General features: G+C 47.4%; 1 protein-coding gene across 1 annotated transcript in view; it reads right to left on the bottom strand.

Annotated features, from left to right (window-relative positions):
• Window positions 1-13213, bottom strand: part of LPIN1 (lipin 1) — a 319784-nt gene that overhangs the window by 190218 nt on the left and 116353 nt on the right. The window contains 1 exon segment of the mRNA XM_029596877.1: window positions 6298-6498. Within this exon segment, the coding sequence (XP_029452737.1) occupies window positions 6298-6498 (201 nt within the window).

The following is a 13213-nucleotide window of genomic DNA, read 5'->3' as shown; positions in this document are numbered from 1 at the left end:
AAGAGTCCCGGAGAGATGGGGCGACTCGGATGCAAGCCTGGAGGCTCTGCGTGGCCTGGCACCACTGTGACCTCAAGGTCCATTGGGTTCTGTGCATGTGTAACCGTGGCAAGGGAGTAACATGTATGGGACGGACGGCATGTGGCCCAACAACCTCAACATGTGCCACGCTGTCACCTGCTGGCTCCCCTGGATCTCTGCCATAATGGATGCCAGGGTGACAGCCTGTGAATGAGGCAGGAAGGCTTTTGCCTGAGTTGTGTCTAGAAGGGCTCCTATAAATTCCAATTGAGGTGAAGGACTGAGATGGGACTTTGGGTAGTTGATGACGAACCCTAGTGACTCCAACTCCTGGATGGTCAAGTCCATGGACCGAATGGCCCCTGCCTGAGATGTGCTCTTGACCATCCAATCATCCAGATAGGGGAAAACATGCACTTCCAGCATGTGGAAATGTGCCGCCACCATGGTCAGGCATTTTGTGGGGCTGACATTAGCCCAAACAGCAGCACTCTGCACTGGAAGTGCTGTTTCCCCATGAATCAGAGATACTTACTGTGACTTGGGAAGATCTCGAATGGGTGTATGCATCCTTTAGATCGAGGGAGCATAGCCAGTTCCCGCCTTGTAGAAGGGGGGATCAAGTTGCCCAGGGAAACCATCAAACTTTTCTATTTTAGAAACTTGTTCAAAGCCCTTAGGAATAGGATGGGATGGCGTCCTCCTGTTCTCTTGGGAATCAGAAAATACCTGGAGTAGAATTCCTGCCCTCTTTGCCTTGGTGGAACAGAGTCAACCGTCCTGGCCGTTAAGAGGGCAACGAGCTCTGTAAGCAGTATTTCCTGATGCACTACCTGTTCCCAAATCGGGCATGGAGGGCAATTTGGCAGGATACCCAATAGGTTTAATTGGTACTCCTGATGGATGATGGAAGGAACTCACTGGTCCATGGTTATACTGGGACACCAGGCCACAAAGAACTGCAGCCTGCGCCTGACCAGGGGGTCCAGCTTCCCAGGTACAGGCAACTTGCTTATTCTCCCCTTTGATCCAGTCAAAACCCCAACCCAGGAGTTGACCGAGGTGCCAGCTGGGGCTTCGGAACTCTCTGCTGCCTGGAGCAGCCACGGGAGCTCACATGCTGCCTAAGGGAACGAGGGAGCGGAGGAAAATACCTCCGTTGGCAATAGAAAGACTTCCGCTAATATGAGGAGGACAGGTCCAGAGTGCCAGCGGAGAGCTGTTGAAGGGTCTCATGATGGTCCCACAACTGGGCCACCACATCCCTCACCCTATCTCCAAAGAGATTCTCCCCAGTACACAGCACATCAGCGAGCCATTCCTGAACCTCTGGACAAAGATCCGAGGCCCAAAGCCATGCCAATCTGCAGGTACTGATTTCCACTGCAGAGGCCCTCACTGCTATTTTAAAAACATCATAGATCACCCGAACCTCGTGTTTTCTGCAGGCCCTCCAGTCGCTAGTGCAGAAGGTAGTCCTGCTACTGCAGAGGCAGCTGCTCAGCTATCTCCTGCACCTGCTTCCAGAGGTCCTGCAAGTATTGGCTCATGTAAAGCTGGTAGGAGGCAATGTGGGTAATAAGCATAACCACCTGGAATACTTTCCTCCAAACAGTGTCTAACACTCTGTGGTCCTTCCCCGGGGGCGTCGAGGAATGGGTCTGAGAGCGCTTGGTCCCCTTGAGGGCGAATTTGACGACCACAGTATGCCTTCACACTGTTGAAGCAACTCCATTATTGCTCTCTGATGCTACTCCATTATTCTTCTCTGCTTTACGGCAAGGGAAAAAGGGGAAAAAAAGGAAATTAGATTCAGACAGCAACCAACAAGGACAATGAATTTTATGGTCTGGGAAAACAAATAAGCATGGGGGGGAAACAAATAAGCACGGGGGTAACTTGCCGATGCGGATGTTACTACCCTTAACCAATAAGCCTGATACAATTCCAACATTGCTCTCTGCTTCAACGGCAGGAGGTAATAGGGAATTGGACTCAGACAGCAACCAACAAGGGCCCTGATTTGACAGTTTGGGATACTAAGTTTGGGGGTAACCTGTATGGCATGCCAGATGCTACCATAAGCTCGCTTGGCAGACTGGATAGACTGTTTGGTCCTTTTCTGCCGTCATTTTCTATGTTTCACCAATTGGAGGGGGAGCTGACGCTTATCGAATACGGTAGCCTTCTGGACAAGGTAGACCCCGTCCAGCTTCCTGTTAATGGGAGGTACTGAAAGGGGGTAATCCCATATCCTCAATAGCATCTCCTTAAGGATATCGTGCACTAGGACTGCCATGATTTCCTTAGGAGGCTCCACAAACTGGAGTACCTCTAGCATCTTGTGCCTGGCATCTTCCTCCATCAACAACTGAAATGGAATGGCTTCTGCTATTACCCATATAAATCCTGAGAAGGATAAGTCCTCCAGTGGGAACCTCCTTCGCGCCTTTGGAGGAGACTGTTCTGAGGGGAGACTCTCCAAGCCCTCGAAGGAAGGCTATCATCCCCCAGGGGTCATAGAGACTCTCATCCTCAATGTATTCAACAGGGGATGGGGCCCTGGGTTCTCAGCCTTCATCCAGAGGCGCAGTCACCGGCAAACCCGGTGCAGGCCCTGGCAAAGCGGGACGGGGGCAGGAGGCCATGGTGTCTCTGCCAGCCTAGGTGGAGTTTCCTCCTCAGAGGAACCGGCAACGATCACCACATCAGTCGGGGAAAGCATAGGTGCCCCAGCGAGCATTGATGGCCTCCCGGAAACTGGCGCCAGCTGGGCCGGTAACACACAGATGAGCACATTGAACCGTTCAAAGCAGTGGTTCCAAAGCGGCCAGGACCAGTGTCCATGCTGTAGGACTGATGCTCTGCAGTGCCCGCTCCACCACGGTCTGGACGCGCCGCTCCAGCTCCTCCTCAAAAGTTGCCAGAGCCAACACTAACTGGGAGGAAGGGGGTGGCCATATCTGCCTCGGATCCCCAAGGTGGATCGGCCACTGGCACCAGGTTCATTGGAGACCGTCATGGACCCCTGGCATCAATGGAGAATGGGCACTACTAGTCACAGGGTCGCTTCAAGGGCATCATATCACAAGCTGGTGCATCCCCATTCCCAGCACTGTGCATCGAAAGCAACTGCTTCCTCATTTTCCCTCTGTGCTTGGCCCGGTCTTTCCCCGGTCCAAGGTCGAAGATGAGGAACCAGACCCTCTTCAATATGGAGGAGACCGTGTATGGCTGGGCTCCGGTGCCATCAACGGAAGAAACTGTCCTGCTGACGTCAATGGCATGGTGTCCATTGATGCGGTTCCAAGGTCCATCAGTGACGATGCCGAAGTCATTGGCTCGGACTTCCCCACCCTGAAGAGTTTCTCTATTTTGTCCAGGCAGGCGTAATGGCCCATCAGGATCATTTGGGTGCACTTGCGACAACCCCGGAGGTCATGCAATGCCCCAAGGCAGAGAACAAATATCATGGGGGTCCATAATAGACAGAGCCCTTGGGCACCAGGGGGCATTGACCAAAACCAGTAGTGGCCATGACCGAAGCGAAAAAAGAGGGGCGCAAAACGGCAACGATAGCTGCAGGCAACTATGACCGACAGGCACCGAGAGACATTGCCGCCACTGGGGAGGTCAAAGCAAAAGAAAACTTACCCAAGAATGCCGAGAAATCTAGCTAAGGAGGTTACAGGAGGAATCCGGTGTCGATGGAACGCGAGAAACCCCAGAAAAAAAAATAAATCAGTAAAAAAAGTTTTCCACAAGTTTTAATGAACAAAAGCTAAGAGCTCACTTACACCATGATACAAAAAGCTCTGCAGAAAAAAACTGACTGAAGAGGGTCCCCGTGTGGACGCATGGTATAGGGTATGCTCAGTATGCCAAGTCAAAGTTCTGGAAACTTTAAACAGAAGTTTTCCGTGCCGGGTTCCATTTAATGATATCACCCATGTCACTACCATCCTGCTTGTCCTTGGAGAAATTAAAAATATTTTGCTTGCTAAAATTAGATGATCATTGTTTGAACAGCAAACTCCAGTCAATAGAAAGCTGCTGAAAATCAATAAAATATGAACTTGTGTTTAAAGCTGTATTCTGAAACTCAATAGTCAAAGGCTTCCAAAGATACTAATTTTTATATGAAAGGAAAGCATCAATAATCTGAAACAAACAAAATGCAGATTCTTCACAAAAACTTAGGAAAATACTTTTTTTTTTTTTAAATATATACCCAATCTATATAAATAAAAAAGTAAATGTTCGTTTGTTCAAAATCTTAAATCTCCAAAAGTTCTTCACCGATTGCTTTGAAATTTTGACACAACATTGCATTTGAATATGCGCGTGTTTTTATATACCTATATTATATAGATGTCACACCTGTGACAGGTAAAAACATGCTTTTTTGGAAAAACAGTGCCATCTTATGGACGTACAAGCAACACATGCTATCTACAATATAAATGGGCTCTGACCGACGGCCCACAAATGCGCAGTAGAGAGCAGCTCTACCACGCATGTGCGGACCATTGAGCTCTGCACTGCGTGCTGGGTGTCTCAGAGGGGAGGAGGAAAGGGCAGGGAAGGGGGAGGGAAGAGGGGAGGGAAGGGGGGAGGGAGTAGGGACTGCCAGACAGTTACACACAGGAGGAGGAAAGGGTAGAAGAGTTGCCGAGCCAGTCGTCCCCCGCCGGGGAAGGGGGGGAGGGAGTTGGGACGGCCGGAGCAGAGCAAATGCAGAAGAAAGCGGCTGTGAAGAGATCACAAGCAGCTGCAGCCTGCAGCAGCCAAAGCGCAAAGAGCTGAACAGAGAACAGCTCGCCCTCCTCCCCCATCCCCTGAGTCCCGCACATAAGGAGAAGCCAAGTAAATATCCCGCAACTTCGGGGGGGGGGGGGGCAGTGCTGTCAACCCGCCCGTGGGTCTCGGCCACCACGGGAAGAGTTTACATGGGCATCGCTCCACCCCCACTCCCAGCAAAGCACCGTGATGAAAGTGAAAGCCAGAGCCCTACTCCCTCCTCCCTCTCAAGCCCCCGATCGGATTTCTTAAAGGCACAGGTCTCCCAGAAAGAGCAAAGTAAGCTAGGAAACATGTCCCAAATCTGTTGCAGTGCCTGCCACCTGCCCTTTGCGAGGGGGGGCGAAGGAATGTTTTCCTCACTCTCTCAGACACAACTGGCGTGGGAACTTTGCAAGCTCTTGCAAGTGCAGAGCAAAGACTTAGGTGGCGAAGGGACAAAAATCCCGCCCGTTTTAACTGTGTGAGAGAGAAGTGTGGTAATGTCCGCTGAAGGCGAGTGTGAGTGCCAGAGAGAGAGGGAGACTACGTGAGGGATTGTGTATGTGTGTGAGAGGGATTGGGCGTGCGTGTGTGAGAGACAGAGGGAGAGTGTATGTGCAAGAGAGAGAGAGAGGGGAAGCGTATGTAGGGGGCTGTATGAGAGACAGATTCTCTACCCCCCCCCCAGCTCTCCACATAGGTTACAGTGGAAGGGGTTGAGTGTAGAGGGGAATGGGAGAGCAAAGGAGTTGGGGCCTGTAAGGATAGAGTGAAAGGGGTCTGAGCCTGTCCCTCTGCCACCGGGGAAGGGGGGAGGGAGTTGGGATGGCAGGACCATTACGCCTCACGAGATCCCCCTCGGCCACCGCTGCAGCTCCTACTACCGCCGCTGCCTCTGGCTCTTCGAGGGGCTGGGGGGGGGGAGGAGCGGAGCAGAGCAAAGACATAGGAGGAGAGGGGACAAAAGTCCGTTAAAATGGGCGAGATTTAACGGCTTGGACTACATATTTTACGATTCCATTTCAATGTTTCCGACTGCATTGTTAAATTGAATTTTCATAGATTTCGATTTATTTTCATTTTGATTTAATTATTTCGTGTGACATTGCATTGGAATTGAGCTGTGTCGTTTACCATACCGTTCATTTAGTGAGTATAGTTTATGTTTTTTCTTTTTTCATTCTTTTTCATTTGTAGAATTACTTGGCATATCTAGACACGGATTGCTTCTCACATGGACAATTATGTTGCGTGTTCTAGAGTCGGCAAACCAGACAATCGCTATATCTGCACAGGCAATGGAACAACAAGCATGAAATTAAACATATTCGAAAGTGCACTTTCTCTTTTCTTTCTTTTCCATTTAACCAGACTGAGCCACAGCAACGCGTGGCCGGGTACAGCTAGTACTATAATAAAATAAATGTGTTATCAGTGCAAATAATTAAATACAGCAAAAAAAGACCAAAGAGAGTACATAAGATATAACCTTACCACTTTCTCCCTGGAACGAAGTACCCCCATTTTTCCAAAGCGCACATGGAAAGGGGAACATTGGAGATTGCCATTTGGCTGGCGAACAACAATAATATCTATGCATCCAGACAGGGTGGCAGGATTCAGTCCTCTATAGAGCTCCTTTACAGTAACAAACACTTGACCTGCTAACTGTCCCACGTAATTCATGGTTTGAGTCTGCAAACACAAAAAAACAGTGCCACTATTTATATGAGGTGGTAAAAAAAGATAGATTTTGCATCTTGAGAAAATACTAAGGAAGTGGGTCAGACAAAATTTTGCAAAAATAACAGGAAGTTACAATGTTTAGGAGTAAACTCTTGGACGCATCTTACAAAATTTAAATAATTTTGTTCTTCCTAGCGAGGTCATTCAGTTGAAACCTAAGACTTAACAGACAACATGAGAAATGGTATAACAGCAGAGTAAATGGTTGAAGTGGCGAGAACCTCATACATTGATCATGTATGCATTTTTATTTTGTTCTATGATGTATTTTGGCTATTCATTTTTCTATTCATCAATTTCTGTACCAATGGATAGAGAATGAAGCTGAATATACTCACTGGATCAGCCCGCATTTGTTTACAGTTTTTGAATAGTAGATTTGCTAATTATTGACCAAATCAATTGCTTCACTTTTCCTCTTTACCGTTGAGTCACACAGGAAGATAAAAGTTTGTAAAAATGAGCTAACTACCACTAGAGCTTTTAATTACAAATGAAGTGCAAATACGTTTCTATGCACGTTCTAAGGAAAAAATATATTAGACTATTTTATGCAGCTACTTAAAATTCCTCTTTTACTTTCATTTTCATTCGTGACATAGCAGTAAAAACATGCAAACAGCAGCCTGGAGTGTACTTATTTGGAGACAACAGTTTATAATGGGCTGAAACTAAGTCTGTTGCCATTGTTATGTTGAACAATGTAAACTAAACTCAACTAAATTAAAAAAAAAAAACAACTTGAGATTATTGGTTAAAACAGAAGACAGAGTTTAAAAAAAAAATATGGGAATTTCCAGTGTGATTTTTTTATTCGAAAGAAAGCAAAAAATTGTATATCAACAATAAATATCACTTTAAAATATATAAACATTAACCAACCTCCAGATATCTAAGGATCAATATCCACCATTCACCTGTTGAACATTTTTATCATAAGAACATAAGAAATTGCCATGCTGGGTCAGACCAAGGGTCCATCAAGCCCAGCATCCTGTTTCCAACAGAGGCCAAACCAGGGAACAAGAACCTGGCAATTACCCAAACACTAAGAAGATCCCATGATACTGATGCAATTAATAGCAGTGGCTATTCCCTAAGTCAACTTGATTAATAGCCATTAATGGACTTCTCCTCCAAGAACTTATCCAAACCTTTTTTGAACCCAGCTACACTAACTGCACTAACCACATCCTCTGGCAACAAATTCCAGAGCTTTATTGTGCGTTGAGTGAAAAGGAATTTTCTCCGATTAGTCTTAAATGTGCTACTTGCTAACTTCATGGAATGCCCCCTAGTCCTTCTATTATTCGAAAGTGTAAATAACCAATTCACATCTACTCGTTCAAGAACTCTCATGATCTTAAAGACCGCTATCATATCTCCCCTCGGCCGTCTCTTCTCCAACCTGACCAGCCCTAACCTCTTCAGCCTTTCCTCATAGGGGAGCTGTTCCATCCCCTTTATCATTTTGGTTGCCCTTCTCTGTACCTTCTCCATCGCAACTATATCTATTTTGAGATGCGGCGACCAGAATTGTACACAGTATTCAAGGTGCGGTCTCACCATGGAGCAATATAGAGGCATTATGACATTTTCCGTTTTATTAACCATTCCCTTCGTAAGAATTCCTAACATTCTGTTTGTTTTTTTGACTGCTGCAGCACACTGAGCCGACAATTTTAAAGTATTATCCACTAAGATGCCTAGATCTTTTTCCTGGGTGGTAGCTCCTAGAGATGTGAATCGTGTCCTCGATCGTCTTAACGATCGATTTCGGCTGGGAGGGGGAGGGAATCGTATTGTTGCCGTTTGGGTGTGTAAACTATCGTGAAAAATCGTTAAAATCGTGAGCCGGCACACTAAACCCCCCTAAAACCCACCCCCGACCCTTTAAATTAAATCCCCCACCCTCCCGAAACCCCCCCCCCCCCAATGCTTTAAATTACCTGGGGATCCGGTGGTGGTCCGTTCCGGACCGCCGCCGTTCTGGACCACGGAGGAGGTCGTTCTGGACCACGGAGGAGGTCTGGACCACGGAGGAGGTCGTTCCGGACCCCCGCTGGACTTTTGGCAAGTCTTGTGGGGGTCAGGAGCGATTTCTTGCCGCGAATCGTTTTCGTACGGAAAATGGCGCCGGCAGGAGATCGAGTGCAGGAGGTCGTTCAGCGGTGGTCCGAAACCCCCGCTGAACGACCTCCTGCAGTCGATCTCCTGCCGGCGCCATTTTCCGTACGAAAACGATTTGCGGCAAGAAATCGCTCCCGGAACCCCGCTGGACTCCCAGGAAACTTTTGGCCAGCTTGGGGGGGCCTCCTGACCCCCACAAGACTTGCCAAAAGTCCAGCGGGGGTCCAGAATGACCTCCTCCGTCGAATTGTTTTTGTCTATGGCCGCCGCCATTTTGCGGCGGCCATTTTGAAAAATGGCGCCGGCTGAAGACAACACGATTCTATTGAGGGGGCCGTTCCGGACCGCCGGCGTTCTGCACCACCGCCGGATCCCCAGGTAATTTAAAGCATTGGGGGGGGGGTTCGGGAGGGTGGGGGATTTAATTTAAAGGGTCGGGGGTGGGTTTTAGGGGGTTTTAGTGTGCCGGTTTTCCTGCCCTCCCCCTTCCCCCGATTTACGATTTTTTAACGATAAATCGGGGAAATTGGTATTGTATCGTGGCCCTAACGATTTTTTGACGATTTAAAATATATCGGACGATATTTTAAATCGTCAAAAAACGATTCACATCCCTAGTAGCTCCTAATATGGAACCTAACATCGTGTAACTACAGCAAGGGTTATTTTTCCCTATATGCAACACCTTGCACTTGTCCATATTAAATTTCATCTGCCATTTGGATGCCCAATCTTCAAGTCTTGCAAGGTCCTCCTGTAATGTATCACAGTCTGCTTGTGATTTACCTACTCTGAATAATTTTGTATCGTCCGCAAATTTGATAACCTCACTCGTCGTATTCCTTTCCAGATCATTTATATATATATATTGAAAAGCACCGGTCCAAGTACAGATCCCTGAGGCACTCTACTGTTTACCCTTTTCTACTGAGAATATTGACCTTTTAATCCTACCCTCTGTTTCCTGTCTTTTAACCAGTTTGTAATCCACGAAAGGACATCGCCTCCTAACCCATGACTTTTTAGTTTTCTTAGAAGCCTCTCATGAGGGATTTTGTCAAACACCTTCTGTTTCAGTTGTTAGGGATATTTCGGAAATCATTAGATTCGGTGATTTTTTACATATAGGCACATGGACTATGTTTGCTTTTATTGGAACCTTTCTGTTGGGATGCCCTAACTCTCCTGTTTCATTAGTATCCTTCAAGGATACATTTCTCTGAACCATGCACTGCTGCGTGACTGTCGGCTTTCCCCCTTGTTCTAGTTTAAAAGCTGCACTATCTCCTTTTTAAACGTTAGTGCCAGCAGCTTGGTTCCACTCTGGTTAAAGTGGAGCCCATCCTTTTGGAAAAGTCTCCCCTTTCCCCAAAATTTTCCCCAATTCCTTACAAAGCTGAATCCCTCTTCCCTGCACCATCGTCTCATCCCCTGGTTTTCACCTTACCCCTTTGCTGGACACTATCCAGGTCAGAGCAACCCAACTAGTTTCTGTGAGAGATGTAACTTGCTGGCTCCAATTCGGCAACCCAAGTCCTATAGTGTCACAAAGTTATGCTGCCTATCTGTCCCTTGTTTTCTTCTCACCACCTTATACTATCCTCCTACTTTAGACAAACAGAAAAAATTCTAAAATTAATATAATTGTTTCATGCTATCTCCTGTCCCAGTTGAAGTATCATCTTGGAAAAATTCCTAAGCAGTACATTAAAGGCCCTGAATGAAACCCCTCAAGAAAAAAACATGTTATAACAGAAAGCTCCCTTGGCAAGCATTTTCACAATTAAATTAATCTTATGCTACATGTCCGAACATGAAAGACAGAGACTTTTATATAATAGTTAAATGCTGGAAAAAGCCCAGCAGCTTCAACTGTTATAGGTTTCAAAAGTTAAGTTAAATGAACTACAAACTAAGTACAGATCTCTGTTTTTAAACAGTTTTAACCAAAGCAGAATGCAACAAAATCTTTTAAGAATCATCTGGCTTTCAAAAACAGTTTTCTTTTTAAACAGGCTAGTTTGTTAAAAAGAGAAGGATAGTTATCTAAAGCAGCAATTCTCAACCGGTGTGTCGCAACATACCAGTGTGTCGCAAAGCACCGGCAGGTGTGTCGCGGCTCCTGGTGTTCCACTGCCCCACTTGTGCTTCCCTTCTCCCCAGGGGTGGACTGGCCGATGCAGTTGGTAGGGAAGTGCCACCGACGGAGGCCTGGCCAGCGGGGTCAAAGAGCGGAGAGATGCTGTGCACCACCGTCGGCTGAAAACAGAGGCCAGGCTTATTGGGCCAAGCAATAAGAAGAGGCTCCACGTTTGTGTGTGTGAGTGGCAGCTTTGTGTGTGTGGTAGAATGGGTGCGTGAGTGGCAGCTTTGTGTGTGTATGGTAGAACGGGTGCCTGGGTGCGTAAGTGGCAGCTTTCTGTGTGTGTGTGTGTGTGTGTGTGGTAGAATGGGTGCCTGGGTGCGGGAGTGGCAGCTTTGTGGGTGTGTGGTAGAATGGGAGCAAGAGCATTTGAGTGTGATTGAGAGCGTGTATCTGATTGAGAGAGATCATGCTCGGAGTTGATGTGTTTCTGTGAGAGAGAGACACAGACTGGTCAGGGAGATGACTAGTGTGTGTGTGAGAGAGATGACTGGTGTGTGTGTGTATGTGAGAAAGAGATGGGTCAGTGAGGTGACTGGTGTGTGTGTATGTGTGAGAAAAATGGGTCAGTGAGCTGACTGGTATGTGTGTGTGGGTATGTGAGAAAGACGTGTCAGCGAGGTGACTGGTGTGTGTGTGTGTGTATGTGAGAAAGAGACGGGTCAGCGAGGTGACTGGTGTGTGTGTGTGACAGAGATTGCTCAGGAAGGTGACTAGTGTGTGTGTGTGTGTGTGTGTGAGACACAGACTGGTCAGCAAGGTGACTGGTGTGTGTGTGTGTGAGACACAGACTGGTCAGCGAGGTGACTGGTGTGTGTGTGTGTGAGACAGAGACTGGTCAGCGAGGTGACTGGTGTGTGTGTGTGTGTGACAGACCGGTCAGGGAGGTGACTGGTGTGTGTGAGACTGGTCAGGGAGGTGACTGGTGTGTGTGTGAGATAGAGACTGTATGTGAGTGACTGGTTGTGGGCCCTAAAGAAGAGGACTGTGAGGACAGAGCCTCAGCAGGCACTGTTGATTCTGGTGTGTGCTATTGGCCTGCAAGGGAAAGGAGTATGAGAGTTGCTGGAGAGGGTAAGTAAAGATGGCTTTTTAAGTTTATTTTTCTTGATTGACTGCCATTTAATTATTGGGTATTGTGTGATGTGTCTGCTGTTTTGAAATATTTTATTGATATTTGGACACTTTTTCATAATTTTTATGAGTTTTTAATTGGTGGATGTTATTCTGTTCATCAGCTGTTCTCTAACATTTATTAGTATAGTTTTACAATTATTTCTGTGTGGGGATCTATAGCAGCTTGGCTTGTTCTGTTTTCCTAACAGGAGGTGTATTAGTGTTTAGGGCCTGGTTAAATATTTGTAGTGTTGCCTTTTCATAGGTAGGGTTGTTGCTGTTTGAGTGTGTTCCATAATACAGGTGTAATTATGTGCGGGTTAGTTTGTGTGCATTATTGCAGATCCTGGGACTATGTTAGGTGCTATATTTCTCTTTCTATTTCTCCAGGTTTGCACTGCATGCAATCTTATTTGTTGTGTTTTCTCAATAGGACATGCATTAGTGGTAAATTACTGTCTTTTCATAAGGAGGGGTATTGTGCCTGCAAGTAAACGGAGTTTGTATAACTTTTACTGAGATGTCATCAGAACATCTTTTTTTGTATGGTGAGTGTTACGACTGCTGCTCAGATTTAGTGGAACCACAGTTGTAGACCGCTTACCTTAGGAGGCGGGAGCCGGAACTGGAGAATTATAGCGAAATCCGATAGACAGTCCTGGTCAGGGCAGGCAGCAGACAATCAGGAACCAAGCAGATAATCCAACAGGCAGGCGGCAAGCAGGGTAATCCAGAAGACAGTCCAGGTCAGGGCAGGCAGCAGGCAATCAGGAACCAAGCAGATAATCCAACAGGCAGGCGGCAAGCAGGGTAATCCAGTAGACAGTCCAGGTCAGGGCAGGCAGCAGGAGATCAGGAACCAAGCAGATAATCCAACAGGCAGGCGGCAAGCAGGGTAATCCAGTAGACAGTCCAGGTCAGGGCAGGAAGCAGGCAATCAGGAACCAAGCAGATAATCCAACAGGCAGGCGGCAAACAGGGAATCCAGAAGGCAGTCCAGGTCGGATCAGACGGAGCACAGCAGAATCCAAACGCGAGCACTCGAAAACACTCGTGGCCGAAGCAGAGAGCAAAGGAAAAAGGCTCTCTTTAAATAGCCCGGGTTCCCGCGCAAACTGCTCCACCGTCGGCGTCTGACGTCATGGGGGCGTGTCCTGGCTCCGAATCCCGCGGGACCTGAGTGCCGACGTCAACGCGGAAATCCTGTCAACGCCGCCGGAGGGAACGCCCCGATGGGCACGGGACCGCGCTGCCGACGCTGCCGAGCCAGCCCTG

This window comes from Rhinatrema bivittatum, chromosome 3, assembly GCF_901001135.1.
Source record: "Rhinatrema bivittatum chromosome 3, aRhiBiv1.1, whole genome shotgun sequence".
NCBI lineage: Eukaryota > Metazoa > Chordata > Amphibia > Gymnophiona > Rhinatrematidae > Rhinatrema > Rhinatrema bivittatum.
Note: the sequence above shows the minus strand (reverse complement) of the source record. Positions and strands in the feature narration are given on the sequence as shown.